This window comes from Macaca mulatta, chromosome 14, assembly GCF_049350105.2.
Source record: "Macaca mulatta isolate MMU2019108-1 chromosome 14, T2T-MMU8v2.0, whole genome shotgun sequence".
In the NCBI taxonomy this organism is placed as follows: domain Eukaryota; kingdom Metazoa; phylum Chordata; class Mammalia; order Primates; family Cercopithecidae; genus Macaca; species Macaca mulatta.
Genome location: NC_133419.1, coordinates 83,739,651 through 83,756,664, shown reverse-complemented (window position 1 = coordinate 83,756,664; position 17,014 = coordinate 83,739,651). Strand labels below are relative to the sequence as shown.

General features: G+C 40.5%; 1 protein-coding gene and 1 pseudogene across 9 annotated transcripts in view; both read right to left on the bottom strand.

The window, feature by feature from the left end:
• Positions 1–17,014, bottom strand: part of ANKRD42 (ankyrin repeat domain 42) — a 95,624-nt gene that overhangs the window by 61,732 nt on the left and 16,878 nt on the right. For 6 of the 9 annotated variants that reach the window (XM_028833878.2, XM_077964118.1, XM_077964116.1 and 3 more), the window contains one exon: positions 1,553–1,678. In XM_028833878.2, coding sequence (XP_028689711.2) covers positions 1,553–1,678 — 126 coding nt within the window. Of the gene's footprint in view, positions 1–1,552; positions 1,679–4,240; positions 4,442–17,014 lie in introns of all 9 variants that reach the window. The other 3 variants (XM_015115348.3, XM_077964115.1, XM_015115350.3) reach the window with 1 other exon arrangement.
• Positions 15,624–16,198, bottom strand: LOC106993410 (large ribosomal subunit protein eL32 pseudogene; annotated as a pseudogene).

The window sequence follows — 17,014 nt, the reverse complement described above, 5'->3', positions numbered from 1 at the left end:
ATGTTTATTGCAGCAAACATACATGTTTGCAAAGACCTGGAATCAACCCAAATGTCCATCAGTGACAGACTGGATTAAGAAAATGTAGCACATATACACCATGGAATACTATGCAGCCATAAAAAAGGATGAGTTTGTGTCCTTTGTAGGGACATGGGATGCAGCTGGAAACCATCATTCTCAGCAAACTATTGCAAGAACAGAAAACCAAACACCGCATGTTCTCACTCATAGGTGGGAACTGAACAATGAGATCACTTGGACTCGGGAAGGGGAACATCACACATCGGGGCCTATCATGGGGAGGGGGCAGGGGCAGGAGGGAGGGATTGCATTTGGAGTTATACCTGATGTAAATGACGAGTTGATGGGTGCTGACGAGTTGATGGGTGCTGACGAGTTGATGGTTGCAGCACACCAACATGGTACAAGTATACATATGTAACAAACCTGCATGTTATGCACATGTACTCTAGAACTTAAAGTATAATAATAATTAAAAAAAAAAACAAAAACTTTATGTACATGTTAAGCCTCCTCCCCATACACATATCTCACAGTAGAGAGTTTAACTCCTGGATGACCAGCAGAAATGGATGGAGTGAGATATTCCAAACATAGGGCACAGAGCTCACCAATCTGTGGACTCTTTCTGTGTAGGAGAAAACATCCTCTGCATCCCATCTCTTCCCATTTCCCCTGCTTATAAAACTATTGTTACACATAGTGCTTAGATTCTATACTTTGAGATACATTATGGATTAAACAATGTAAGCTAAAAACCTAACCAATGGGAACATAATATATGATCTGAGGACTGCCAGAAGTTAATTTGTGAAATAGAGTCCAATTTAAACACATGATTATATTAATAAGCCTACTATCATTTTACTCTAAGAGTTTAGTAAGAATCACCTGCCATCAGGCCAGGCTCACACCTGTAATCCTGCACTTTGGGAGGCCAAGGCAAGTGGTTCATTTGAGGCCAGGAGTTCAAGACCAGCCTGGCCAACATGGTGAAACCCCATCACTATTAAAAAGACAAAAAATTAGCCTGGTGTGGTGGCACATGCCTATAATCCCAGCTACTCAGGAGACTGAGGTGGGAGGATGACTTGAGCCCAGGAGGTCTCCACCTGCACTCCAAGCCTGGGTGACAGAACAAGACCCAGTCTGCGGAAAAAAAAAAAAAGAGAGAGAGAGAGGGATGATTTCTATTTTAGTATTAATTAAAAGGTCATTTAAAAAATGTTATCCTAAGAAACTTCTCTAGCAGTACATTTCACATTTAACTAACATAACAATGTCGCTATAGAAATTTTATTGGAATTACCCTTGAATAAGATAATGCATGAATATCTGGCATCATAAAAGAAACATTACACTTGAATAGAGAATTAGGCATTCTATATACCACACAAGGTAGACTGATATCTGCTAGGGCATCAGAAAAAAGTTTTATGTTTCATGTGTTTCTGATTGATATTTACTTTAAAAGATTAATAACTCAGCAGCTATTGTATCCAAACTGAAAGGAGAAATCATAACTCACCTTTATGCATAGGAGTTGATCCATTATCAGCACGCTCATTAATATTGATTACTCCATCTTCTACTAACTTCTTAAGCATCCCCAAATCACCCTTAAAGGCAGCCACATGACCTGGAAATGCTAAAGCTATGAATAAAAAAATTCAGCATTTCAATAAATATCAGAGTTTATTCTTTTCCCTGTCTTAAGCTGTCATATATTTCAGGTTTCAATATTTTCTCAAATAAAAGGCTGTTGTAATGGAATGAGTTCAGTTGATGACTAGCAGTAAAAAGAGAATTATCAAATAAGATTATTACTAATCATTCTACTCTTTTTCCCCTCAGGACTTCAAACATGCCAGAAGTATTGTACCAGGACAATTTTTAGCCACATTCTCTTTCTCTCTCATACCACCACAAAACACAGGGGATGGTCATTTAAAACCCTTTGTATAAAGACACACTTGGAAGCTGGGCATGGTGGCTCACGCCTGTAATCCCAGCACTTTCGGAGGCTGAGGTGAGTGAATCATTTGAGGTCAGGAGTTCAAGACCAGCCTGGCCAACATGGTGAAACCCTGTCTCTACTAAAAATACAAAAATTAGCTGGGTGTGGTGGCTCATGCCTGTAATTACAACTACTCAGGAGGCTGAGGCAGGAGAATCGCTTGAACCTGGTTACACAGACCGCTCCTTCTCTACTTGCAAGACAGTGAAGACAGCAAAATAGACTAGAAGCAGATAAGAAGTGTGTATGTGCACATACATATAGAGTCATCCCTTGGAATCCTAAGGGTTCTAGGATTCCCAAAGATACCAAAATCTGTGGATGTCCAAGTCCCTTATATAAAATGGTATATTTGCAGATAACCTATGCACATCCTCCCTCCCATATACTTTAAATAATCTCTACGTTACTCACAATACCTAATACAATAGAAATGCTATGTAAATAGTTGTCACACTGCTTTGTTTTGTTTAGAGATAGGGTCTCACTTTGTCACTGAGGTGTGGTCACAGCTCACTGTAACCTTGAACTCCTAGGCTCAAGCAATCCTCCCGCCTCAGCCTCCCAGGTAGCTAGGATTACAGGGATGCACCATCATGCCGTACTCTTACTGGTCTTTGTTGTATTCTGTCTTACTTATCTGTATGTCTGTTTGCCATTACTACACACTGCCTTGATTACTGTAGCAATATAGTAAGTCTTAAAATCAAGTAGTGTTAAGTCCTTCCAACTTTGTTATTTTAAAAATATTCTTTGGCTATTCTAGATTGTTTATTTCCATATGTAAAAATGAGAAAAGTCACATTTCAGATTTGTTGAGAGGGTAAAATTATGCAATTCTTTGGTATCCAAGTATCAAGAAGATCTTATTTTTAAAAAAGACAAAACAATGCAATCCTTGCAAGTGCTTACTACCATGTCTGGCATTTTTAGTAAGGACTCAGTTTATGTAGTTACTATCATTAAAGACATTTTATTAAGCATCAACTATATGCTAGGGATAAGGTTAGGTGCTTTCAGTTGTGTGTGTGTGTGTGTGTGTGTCTGTGTGTACACATGTATGTGTATAGATGCACAGCTGGCCCTCCATATCTGCAAGTTCTATATCTGCAGATTGAACAGATGGAAAATACTTGAAGGAGAAACCAATAAAAATAACAATACAACAATAAAAAATAATGCACATAAAGAACAACACACGGTGGATGCAGTGGCCCATGCCTGTAATCCCAGTGCTTTGCTGGGAGGCTGGGGAAGGAGGATCACTTGAGGCCAGGAGTTTGAGACCAGCCTGGGAAACATAGTGAGACCCCAACTCATATACACAACTAAAATATAAAACCACAGAATGGAATGAAAAATCTAAAATAATAGTTTACCCTTGAGGAGGAAGAAAAGGTGATGGTAATTAGGGAGAGAGATCCAAAGGGCTTCAACTCTATATTTTATTCTTTTCTTTTCTTCCAAGATAGAGTTTTGCTCATGTTGCCCAGGATGGAGTGCAATTGCGTGATCTTGGCTCACTGCAACCTCCACCTCCCGGGTTCAAATGATTCTCCTGCCTGAACTTCTCAAGTAGCTGGGATTACAGGTGTTAGCCACCATACCTGGCCTCTATATTTTACTCTTAAATTTAGTGATTCACTGCTCATTTTTTTTTTTTTTTTTTTTTTTTTTTTTTGAGACAGGGTCTCATTTTGTCATGCAGGCTGGAGTGCAGAGGTATAATCAAGGCTCAGTGTAGCCTTGACTTCCTGGGCTCAATCCATCCTCCCACCTCAGCCTCCCAAGTAGCTGATTACAGGGATGCCTCCACATCCAGCTAATTTTTGTATTTTTTGTAGAGATAGGGTTTTACTATATTTCCCAAATTGGTCTTGAACTTCTGGGCTTAAGCAATCCACTCACCTCAGACTCCCAAAGTTCTGGGATTACAAGCATGCGCCACTGCAACAAACCTCTACACATTTTTGTCTAAAGTATTTTATAATAAAGAATCTGGATGAATGTATCGGCAATGATATGTAATAAATTTTAATATGTTATATATTAAACATGTTTATATTTTTACATATAACATATATAACATTTGCCTTATATCTTCTTTTCCTATTTCATTGATTCTACATCAATGAAAGTATATCATTATATCATCATCATCATCATTACATTATATGCTAGAACATATCACTTACTTACTTTCCTGATCTTCTAAATCTTTTCCTTCATACTCAGCCCCCTGGATAAACTGTAAAATGTTCTGCTTGAAGAACCTCTGGGCCAAATCCAATACATTTTCTCCGTTATCATTGAAAGCTTTTAAAACTTGTGTCGCACTGCTCATTCTACTGAATAGGAATTTGAAACAGTGAAGGTGGCCTTCCATGGCTGCTAAGTGAACTAGAGGAAAGAAAAAAAAAAATTAATATTTTTAAAATACGTATGTATGTATGTATGTATGTATGTATGTATGTATGTATGTATTTAGAGACAAGATCTTGCTCTGTAACCCAGGCTGGAGTGCAGTGGCACAATCATAGCTCACTATAGCCTCCAGCTCCTGGGCTCAAGGGATTCCCCCCACCTCATCCTCACAAGTAGCTGGGAGTACAAGCAGGAGTCACCATGCCTGGCAGAATTTATTTTTTAAATTGAAACTAAAATAACTTGAAAAAAGAAATAACACATTAGCTCTACTCCTCATAGGGAGATAATTATCCCTGCCCCAAATGACAGGAGCAGAGATGAGACCTTTTTCCCAGCCTGCATTTCTTTACAGTCAGCCTTCTAGTCACTTCAAAGCAGTGAGTAAATGGTTCAATAGTTACACTTACCATGAGTCTAGAGAGATCAGATGAGGGTCACCAAAGAGCAGGCCCAGAAAGTTATGTTAGAAAGTGAAATCCCAATTATACAGTTTATAATTACATGATAAAATGCTTATTATGTAAGTAAAATAACTAAGTAAAATTTAATATTTTGGGAAAAAATGGAAGAAACCAATCACTGCAAATAAGAATATTATAATATTTTATCACTATGCATTTGTCACTTTTCTATAATAATTTATTCTTTTTATTATAAACAAGAAGAATGGATTGAAATGCAGACTAGGTATATACACTGACTTCATCATTTACAGCCTTTCAGAAAATAACAGAAAAGGTATTTTTTAAAGCTATAAAAAACTAAAGAAACAAACAGGAATGCTATGAACAGACAAGAAATTTTAAGGAATCCCTGAAAGAAGTATATTGGATGAGACTCAGGGACAGCCATAACCTAAAATTTTATGGGAAAAAAAAAAAAGGAATGCATCTGGAGTTGTTACAAGCTTCGAGGCAATGATTACAAAGACCAAGACAGTCTTTACACTTAAGAAATGACCGCTTGGGAAATAAGCCCAATTCACATATCTTGATTATGGAGAGGCAGGGTAATGCCCAAGTGGCCAGTATAATTCAGGTGAAACAAGAAGTCCCAGATAAGAAGTCCAGAAGATATATTGCTGGCACATATCAATCTATCCTCCCTCAGCTGCCCCTCATACTAACCCCTGCCCCCCTGAAACTGCAGATTCCTCTAACTGCTTACTCATCATTTACACTTAAAAGTCTTATAGGCATTTCTAACATATGTCAAAAGTTGAGCTCCTTAGCCTCCTCACACACATTTTCCTTATATTGTCTCCCCATCTTGGTTAATGGAAGTTCTCTCAACATTGTTCAGGCCCATAAGCCTTGGAGCCATCCTTGACTCCCCTTTCCATTACTCCCCACATCTAATCCATCAACAAATTTTACTGGCTCCTTCAAAATATACACAGAACCTGATTACTTCTCAGTACCTTTGCTGCCTCTATACTGGCCAACCCAAATAGTAGCCTGAATTATTGCATCAGGTTCCCAACTGCTCTCCTGTTTCTTACCCATGCCACTACCACACCCTCAACTGCAGTCTACTATAAACACAACAGCCAAATGATCCTTTTATTTTTGTTTTGAGACAGGGTCTTCCTCTGTTGCACAGGCTAGAGTACAGTGGCGCAATCTTGGCTCACTGAAATCTCCACCTCCCGGGTTCAAGCGATTCTGGTGCCTCAGCCTCCCAAGTACCTGGAATTACAGGTATGTGCCACCACACCCAGCAATTTTTTGTATTTTTAGTAGAAACGGGGTTTCACCATGTTGGCCAAGCTGGTCTCGAACTCCTGGCCTCAAGCAATGCACCCGCCTTGGCCTCCCAAACTGCTGGGATTACAAGCATGGGCCAACGCGCCCAGCCCAAAATGATCCCTTTAAATAACAGGTCAGATCATGTCACTCCTGTGATCAAAACCCTCCAATAAGGCTGGGCATGGTGGCACATGCCTATAGTCCTAGGTATTCAGGAAGCTGAAGCAGAAGGTTTGCTTGAGCCCAGGAGTTCGAGTCTAGACTGGGCAACATACTGAGAAAGATAGAAAAGATGGAAAGAAAAAACAAACTCTCTAATGGCTCCTCTTACTTCTCCAACCATAACATCTAATACTCACCCCCTCACTTCTGTTGGAACTACACTGACTTACTATTACTTAAACACACCATGCACATCCCTGCCTCAGGAGATTTACACTTGCTGTTACCTCTACCTGAAATGTTCCTCCTCCAGGATATCCACAAAATCCGCTTCCTTAACTCCTTCAGGTGTTTACCCAATTGTAACTTCCTCAGTGAAGGTTTTCTTGATGACTTATTTCAAATTTCATCCCCTCTCATACTCTCTACTCGCCTTTCCTACTTTACATTTATCTAAACACGTATCTCTATATAATATATATTTTGCTCATTCATTTAGATGATTATCTGTCTCTCCCCTCACCACCACATGTAGGTAGGACTTTGTCTTTTATTTGCTGTAATATCTCCAGCACCCTGAAGAACTGAGACATAGTATGTGCTCAATAAACGTATGTCAAATTAATAAAAATTTTTGAGAGGGTTTCTACTTCCAAAATGGCCCTGAAGACGCAAGCTAGTTTCACACTCTACCAAAGAAAACAAAAACAAATATACAGCACTGAGATTATCACTAGCAATAGCCCAGAATTCAAATATGAGGATGAGACAGGTCCTGGGGCCACAGTCAAGTGAAAAACCTCTGAGCAGACAGTAACAGAATCGGACTTCCATATCCAAGACATGCCTCCCCCAATTCTGCCCAGCACAAAGCTCATGAAAATTTCCCCCAACTCACAGTTTTTATACTGGAAAAAGTGAGATCAAAGTAAGCAGCTTCCCTATCATCTTGGGCTCCCTGGCAGAAGACCTGTCCCTGCCTCAAGCCACAGGAAGCACTGGGAGTGCCTGAAGACAAATATATCCCTGAGGATAGCCAGAGACAAAGGGGAGAGGTAGGACTACCATCCTGAGTCCTGGAAACTCTGCTCTGTAACTAAGCCAAAGGAGACACCAAATCAGAGTGGCTGTTTAGCATCACCATACTAAGGTTCTTTCTACAGGTCCCCTCGGCACAAACTGCTAGCAAGCGTTCCCATACTGCTGAGATATCCCTTTTGGGACCTCCCCAGTTTGGAATGGGCTACACTCTGATTTATTTACTAGAGTCAAGGCAAACCTGAGCATAAGGTGCCATTTAGGGCCAAAAAGGAAGCAGAGACCTACCTGGAAAAAGAAAGAAAGTCAACAAGAAAATTACAAAGAATCTCTAAATGAACATACCCCATAAAAACCAAAAGAAGCCAGACAGCGAAGACTGGAAAAACTAATCCCTCAATGCAAAAACATAGATGTACATCCAAGGGAAACACAACCTACCCAAACAGACATAGCAATAAACCACTGACTGACTCCAACAAGATGGCAATATGTGAGTTCTTGAAGAATTCAAAATAGCAGTTTTAAGGAAACTTAGTGATCTCAAAAAAAAAAAAAAAAAAAAACATAGAAAAGCAATTCAGAAATTGATCACAGAAATTTAACAAAAAGATTTTAAATAATTTTTAAAATCAAACAGAAATCTTAAAATTGAGAAACATATTTGCCAAACTAACAAATTCATTAGAGTCTCTCAATAACAGAATGAATCAAGCAGAGGAAAGAATCAGTGAGTTCAAAAATAGGCTAATTGAAAATACCCAGTCATAGGATAAAAAAAAAATGGAAAGAAATGAAAATCACCTACCAGAAATAGAAAATTATCTCAAAAGACCAAGTCTAAGAATTACTGGTGTTCAACAGAAAGTGAGCAAGGACAAGTGGTAGAAAGCTTATCCAAAGAAATAATAACAGAAAACTTTCTGAAACTTGAGATAAATATAAATATCCACAAATAGTAAGGTCTCAGAACACCAAACAGATTCAACCCTAGTAAGACTACCCAAGGCATATAATAATCAAACTCTCAAAGGTCAAAGACAAAGGAAGGATCTTAAAAGCAGAAACAATAAAGAAACAAATAACATACAAAGGAGCCCCAGTTTGTCTGGCAAAAAACTTCTCAAGAAAAACCACACAGGTCAGGAAGGAACAGGACCTTTTCAAAGTGCTGAAAGGAAAAAAACAAAACAAAACCCTGCCATCCAAGAATCCAGCAAAGCTTCTTCAACTATAAAGAAGACAGAAGGGCTACCCGTTCCGGACCCCTTCCATGCTGTGGAATCTTCGTACTTTCACTCTGCTCAATAAAGCCTACAGCTTTTTCTCTTTATTGGTTCATGACTCACCGCAGTCAGCTGCCACACCAATTCTTTGGCGTGGCTAGGCAAGAACCTTAGGTGTTACATTTTGCGAGGCAGCCAGGAGTCTCCAGGAAAGGCATCTACATCGTCACGTGGTGAGTACAATTAGACCTCTTTCACTTGCTATTCCGTCCTGTCCTTCCTCAGAATTCAGAGGCTAAACCGGGCACCTGTCAGCCACTTAAAGGCAACTAGCACAGCCACCACACTAAAGACATGGGTGTCAGGCTGTCTGGAAAAGGGCTCTCTAACAACCCCCAACCCTTTGGGGTTGGGAGCGTTGGTTGGCCTGGAACCAGTTCCAATTCTTTCGCTTTCCGTGGTGGTCCCAAAGTACACCCAGGAGTGCTCAGTGGATGTCTTAGTCTCCTAGATATCCTGGTTGAGACTATGGTCCCACAAGAATCTCTCCCTGCACGGGTTACTGAGCGTGAGACAGCCACATCTGTCTCCTGCCTCCTGGGTCCTAATGTCTGCCGGCTAGACTTCTTTCCTCATCTTACAAGTAAGGTTATTCCCCCTAGGCAGGATCAAGATTCCCTATTTAGAAGTCTTGAATTCTTGGGGTGGTGCCCAGAAGATCCCTGTTCATGGTGCCCTCCAGGGTTTAGGCAAGTGTCGCCATTTCATGGCCATTTTGAAGGGCCAGTTCCCCACCATAGTGTATGGTCCCCCACATCAGGACAATTTAAAGACAGGTCTGTAATTTTCATGTGGATAGTAGAAAAGCCTTAGGACATTTCCTCCATTGCTCCCCAGATAAACGTACCCCTTTCTTGGGGCCTCTCAAGTACAATCTGGTGCATAGGCACGGGTCTTAAAGCCATTGTTGTTTCAACCATTCAATAATTAGTATTGGAGGAAAGAAAATACAGTCAGTTGGGACACAGGATACTGGTACCACCTTGAGAGGGGGGCTTACTCCTTTGATGGCAAGTGGGGACAGAAGGCTAAAGTACAGCAGCTGTTCTCTCGGCCCTGGCCTAGAGGACATCCATCACCCCCTTTAAGCTTACTATACACCTCCTGTCACTAAGTCAGAGATTTCTCCTTGAAGGACAGTTTTATAGCCAGGACCACATAAATTGGGCCTTAGCATGCAAGCATCAGTGGTGTCCCAGACCCAGGCCTTGCCACCCTGGAACAGGTAGGACGCATTGGCAGAAGGACCACAATAAATCCAACAGTCCTTGTGCCCCATTTAGTGGTCAACAGGTGCATGGCAGAGGCAAGGGAAGTTTCCATCCATGGCAGAGGCAAGGGAAGTTTCCATCCCGCCGGTAAGCATGGTTAAATCCGGTAGATGAAGAGCTCAGGAAAAGGGACCATGAGCTTTGAACACAATTGGACCTGACCCTTATGGGATACCCTTAGGGAAGACGAGTCCCAGGACTAACCAGGGTGCGGACATCCCTGTGTTTAAAATTCCAGATAAGCACCACACCTTCCAAACCGGACACTCCCTTAAGATGTATCCTGAATTACTGGGACAAATTTGACCCTGAAACCTTAACAAAGAAGTGGCTAATTTTCTTCTGTACCACTGCCTGGCCACAGTATTCCTTACAAAATGGAGAAACTTGGTCCCCTGAGGGAAGTATTAATTATAACATCCTTCTACAACTAGCTCTTTTCTGTAAACAGGAAGGTAAATGGAGTGAAGTTCCTTATGTACAGGCTTTCTTTGCCTTTCATGACAATACTGCCCTGTGCCAAGCCTGCAAGCTTTGCCCAAATGACAGAGGCCCACAGTTACCTCCATACTCAGGGCCTCTTCCCTCAGCCCCACTCTCCTCCCCCACTGACTCTCCTCCATCCAGCCCCACCAAAGTGTTAAAGGCACCCCAGAAAGAGAACACAAACTCCACAAGCCAGGCACCCAAACTATGTCCCTTACAAACAGTAGGAGGAGAATTTGGGCCCATTCACTTTCATGCGCCCTTCTCACTCTCAGATTTAAAACAAATAAAGGCAGATTTAGGGAAATTCTCGGATGATCCCTCTAACTATATAGATGTTTTACAAGGGTTAGGGCAGTCCTTTAATCTAGCATGGAAGGACATCATGTTGTTCCTTAATCAGACCTTAAGTCCTACTGAAAAGGAGGCAGCTTTAGCAGCAGCCCAGCAATTTGGAGATTTATGGTATCTTAGCCAGGTAAATGATCGAATGACCCTGGAGGAAAAGGGAAAATTCCCCACAGGGCAACAGACAGTACCCACTGTAGACCCTTATTAGGATACTGACTCAAATCATGCAGATTGGAGCCACAGGCATTTGCTAACTTGCATTTTAGAAGGGTTGAGGAAGACTACGAAAAAGCCTATGAACTACTCAATGTTATCCACAATTATGCAGAGAAAAAGAGGAAAACCCTTCTGCTTTTCTAGAAAACTAAGGGAGGCCCTAAGAAAGCACACCTCCCTAACTCCGGACTCCCTGGAAGGCCAACTTATTCTAAAGGATAAATTTATCACCCAATCAGTGGCTGACATTAGGAGAAAACTCCAAAAGTTTGCCTTAGGCCCCGAACAAAATTTAGAGGCATTATTAAACCTGGCAACCTCGGTGTTCTATAACAGGGACCAAGAGGAACAGGCCAAAAGGGAAAAGCAAGATAAGAAAAAGGCTACAGCCTTAGTCATGGCCCTCAGACAGGCAGACCCTGGTGGCTCAGAGGGAACCAAAAGAGGAGCAAGCCAATTTCCTAGTAGGGCTTGTTATCAGTGTGGTTTGCAAGGACACTTTAAGAAAGATTGTCTAACCAGAAACAAACAGCCCCCTTGCCCATGTCCAATACGCCAAGGCAATCACTGGAAGGCACACTGCCCCAGAGGACGAAGGCCGTCTGGGCCAGAAGCCCAACCAGATGATTCAGCAACAGGCCTGAGGGTGGCCAGGGCAAGCGCCAGCTCATGCCATCACCCTCACAGAGCCCCAAGTAAGTTTGACCATTTAGGGACAGGAAGTGGACTTCCTCCTGGACACTGGCGCGGCCATCTCAGTTTTAATCTCCTGCCCCAGATGACTGCCTCAAAGTCCGTTACTATTCAAGGATCTTAGGACAGCCTAATAACCAGGTATTACTCTCACCTCCTCGGTTGCAATTAGGAGACTTTGCTCTTTTCACATGCCTTTCTTGTTACGCCCAAAAGTCCCACACCCTTATTAGGGACATATTAGCCAAAGCTGGGGCTATTATCTACAAGAATATAAGGAATAAATTATCCATTCATTGTCCTCTACTTGAAGAAGGAATCAACTCTGAAGTCTGGGCCTTAGAAGGACAATTCAGAAAGACAAAGAATGCCCATCCAGTTCAAATCAGGCTAAAAGACCCCACCACTTTTCCTTATCAAAGGCAATGTCCCTTAAGGCCTGAAGCTCACAAAAAATTACAGGATATTGTTAGACATTTAAAAGAGGAGAAGGAGCTTGAACATTCACTACCCTGGAATATGTTTAACCAATGGATATCTGGGCTCCTCCCCTTTCTAGGCCCTGTGACAGCCATCCTACTATTACTCGTCTTTGGGCCTTGCATTTTTAACCTCCTTGTCAAATTTGTTTCCTCCAGGATCAAGGCCATCAAGCTACAAATGCTCTTACAAATGGAACCTCAAATGAGCTCAACTCACGGCTTCTACCGAGGACCCCTAGATCAACCTGCTGGTCCCTGACTGGCCTAAAATGTTCCCCTCTGGAGGACACCAAAACTGCAGGGCCCCTTCTTCACCCCTAACCAGCAGGAAGTAGTCAGAACGACTGCCGCCCAGTTCCCAATAGCAGTTGGGGTATCCTGTTTTAGACGGGGAACTCAGAGGAGGGGCTAGCTGGGCTTCCTGGGTCAAGTAGGGGCTCAGAAAGCTGTGAAACTCACTCATTTCCTGCATCAGAACTTACTTTGGTCCTGGATGGATAATATTGAAGATATATGGTTAAAATGTTCCTAACACCAAAAAAAAAAAAAAGAAGAAGAAGAAGAAAGCCTTTCCCAGACCAACAAAACCTGAGAGAGTTTACGATCACCAGAACCATCTTATAAGAAACGTTAAAGGGAGTTCTTCAATCAGGAAGAAGAAACACTAATGTGCAAATGGAAAACATTTGAAGGTATAAAAATCACTGGTGAAATTAAAAACATGGACAACCCTAGAATACTCCAATAATGTAACTGTGGTGTGTGATAACTCCAGTATGAAGACTAAAAGACAAATCTAACAAAAACAATAATAGCTATAGCAATCTGTTAAGAGATAGGAAATACAAAAATATATAAATAGGTGGGGCGCAGTGGCTCACACCTGTAATCCTAGCACTTTGAGTGGCCGAGGAGAGTGGATCACTTGAGGTCAAGAGTTCGAGACCAGCCTGGCCAACATGGTGAAACCCCATCTCTATGAAAAATACAAAAATTAGCCAGGCATGGGGGTGGGCGCCTGTAACCCAGCTACTTGGGAGGCTGAGGCAGGAGAATCTCTGGAACCCAGGAGGAGAAGGTTGCAGTGAGCCAAGATCGCACCACTGCACTCCAGGCTGGGTAACAGAGCGAGACTCCATCTCAAAAAAACAAACAAAAAACCTCAAAAATATGTAAATAGAGACAACAAAAAGGCAAAATGTGGGAGAAACAGTTAATATGTAGGGCATTTTGGTTTTTCCTTGTTTCTATTCCTTTCTTTGTGACCTAAGGTAAGTTGTCATCTCTTTAAAATAATCTGTTATATCTATAAAATGTAAGACTCATGGTAACTACAATGTAAAACCTATATTTACTAAAAAATAAAAAGCAAAAAAATAAAACATACTACCAGAGAAAATCACTTAACCACAAAGAAAGACAAGAAGAAAGGAACATAGGAGTTATAAAACAACCAGAAAACAAGCAACAAAATGGCAGCTGTAAGTCTTTACCTACCAATAACAACACTGAATGTACATAGACTTAACTCTCCAATTAAAAGGCACAGAGTATAAAGAAACATGACCCAACTACATGCTGCCTACAAAAAACCCACTTCATCTATAAAGATACACATCGACTGAAAGTGAAGGAATGGAAAAGATATTCCATGCAACTAGAAGAAAAAAACAAACAAGAGTAGCTAGATTTATATTATATAAACTATAAGTTAATTCCACTACTGTGTATATATCCACAAGAAAAAAATGTCATTATATCAAAGAGATAGCTGCACTCTCATATTTATTAATACACTATTCACAATAGCCAAAATATGGAATCAACATAAGTGTACATCAATGATGAATGAATAAAGAAAATGTAATGTATATTCACAATGGAATATGATTCAGACAAAAATGAATGAAATACTCTCACTGCCACAAGATAGATGGAACTGGAGGTCATCATGTTAAGTAAAATAAGTCAAGCACAGAAAGACAACTATTATATGTTTTCATTCATATGTGGGAGCTAAAATATGCTGGTTTCATGAAGATAGAGAGTAAATTGATTGGTGGTTATCAAAGGCCAGAAGGGTAGCATGGAGAGAGGAAGAACAGAGTTGATTAATGGGTACAAATATAAAATTCAGTAGAAGAAATAAGATCTAGTGTTTGACAGATCAGTAAGGTGATTATAGTTAACCATAGTCTATCGTGTATTTCAAAATAACTAGAAAAAAATAATTCGAATGTTTCTAGCATAAAGAAAAGAACTATTTAAGGGATGGCTACCCATATTACCTTGATTTGATCTTTATACATTACATGAATGTATCAAATTATTACACGTACACCAAAAATATGTACACTTATCAATAAAAAATAATTTTATGAGAGTGATTTGAACACAAGCAGTCTAGACCTAAGGCCACATTCTTTCTTAACATCTATATTATTATAAATACTCTACTGGTTATAAATAAAAGAATTATACCTGTTTAAAGAAACAATTGGATTTTTTAATGACCAGACAAGACTAACAAAAATGATCAAGTATACTTGATAAAGGACAATACAAAAATAAAACTGACCCCTACCTTGTATTACACACAGAAAAGTCAGTTCTAGGAGGATTGGGAATATAAATGTGAAAGTAAGATAATAACATTTCTAAAAGATAACATAAAGGAATGTCTTCATGATCACAGAATAGGGAAAGTACAAAAAGCACTAACTACAAAGGAAGAGATTATTAAAATGGATTACATTAAAATTAAAACCTCTGGCCAAGTGTGGTGGCTCACACCTGTAATCCCAGCACTTTGGGAGGCCAAGGTGGGTGGATCACAATGTCGGGAGTTCGAGACCAGCCTGGCCAACATGGTGAAACTCTGTTTCTACTAAAAATATAAAAATTAGCCAGGTGTGGTGGCGCATGCCTGTAATCCCAGCTACTCGGGAGGCTGAGGCAGGAGAATTGCTTGAACCCAGGAGGCAGAGGTTGCAGTGAGCCAAGACTGTGCCACTGCACTCCAGCCTGTGCAACAGAGCAAGATTCCATTAAAAAAAAAAAAAATTAAAACCTCTATTTATCAAAAAATACCAAAGAATGAAAAAGCAAGCCATAGAGTAGAAAGATTAGAAAGATATTTGCATGAAAAGATATTGGTAATAAACATAACTGACAAAGGGCTTGTATCTAGAATATATAAAGAACTCCTACGACTCAATAAGAAAAAGACATACTCCAATAGCTAATAGGCAAAAGATCTGAACTCCTACTTCACAAAAAAAAATAACTAAATAGCCATTAAAAATATGAAATGATGTTTGACATTTTTAGTCATCAGGAAAAATGTAAATTTGAAACTGCAATGAGATACATCCATCAGAAAGACTAAAACTAAAGAAAACTAATAATACCATAAATAATACCATATGCGAAAATGGAGCAATTGAAAGCAGTCTGAAAAAGTGAAGGAAGCCTAGCACAAAAGAATTTTTTTTTTGGTTTTTGGTGTTTTGGGTTTTCTTTGCAGTTTTTACAGTTTTATTTAAACATAAAGCATGCCCATGAGGTAGCTACTCATTTTCTTCACTGCGCAGCCTGGCATTGGGGTTGGTGACTATGATGGCCAGCTGGGCAGCTCATTCCACGATGGCTTTGCGGTTCTTGGAGGAAACATCTCAGCACAGTAAGATTTGTTGTACATCAGCAGCACTTCCAGCTCCTTGACGTTGTGGACCAGGAACTTCCAGAAGCCACTGGGCAGCATGTGCTTTGTTTTTTTTTGTTGCTCCCACAACCAATGTTGGGGCATCAAGATCGACCCTTGAACCTTCTATGAACCCTGTTGTCTATACCTCTGAGTTTCTGCCAGTTACACTTAATTCTGACATATCGGTCAGTCTGGTGCCAGATGAACTTCTTAGTTCTCTTTTTGACGATCTTGGGCTTTACAAGGGGTCTAAGGGTGGCCATGATGCCGAGGAGGAGATGGCTGCCACCTCTGTACGCACTGCCGAGAGAGGGGCTTTTTGTTTTTTGAGACTTTAATTTAAATTTTACTTTAAACAAAACAAAAAAAAACCTTACAAAATACAAAGTAAAAAGAATGAGAACAAAATAAATTTTCAGATACACAAAAATTGAAAAGTTCATACCAAAAGACTTCACTAAATGAACACTGAAAGATGAACTTCAGAAAAAAGCAAAATGATCATGGACAGTAATGTAAAGATATAGAAAGATGAGGCCATGCAGGTAGGTAGGAGCCAAATTATGTAAGTCCAGCATGCCAAGCCAAGGAATCAGAGGCTCCACAGGGATCCAGGGAGGTTCTAAATGGCAAAGTGATTTGATCAGTCCTGTTCATATTATTCTGCCCTTCCTCTTTCTATGTTTCCTTCTTTAAAGTATCATTTAAGTATCATTTTCACTCCAATCTCACTGTGATCTATCCTTCAGAATTTCTAGACCACTTTTTAAAGAAGGTGGAGTCTAGGTCTCCACTGGCCACTTTACTGTAGGTTAGACAACTGAAGTAGCAAATTAACTAGTATCCTCCACTTATGCAGTACTGTTTAAAAAATGAAAAAGTTGGGCCAGGTGCAGTGGCTCCTGCCTGCAATTCCAGCACTTTGGGAAGCCGAGGCAAGCAGATCTCTTGAGGCCAGGAGTTCGAGACCAGCCTAGCCAACATGGTGACACTCCCTCTCTACTAAAAATACAAAAAGTAGCCAGGCATGGTGGCAGGTGCCTGAAACCCAGCTACAAAGGACGCTGAGACATAAGAATCACTTGAACCTGGGAGGCAGAGGTTGCA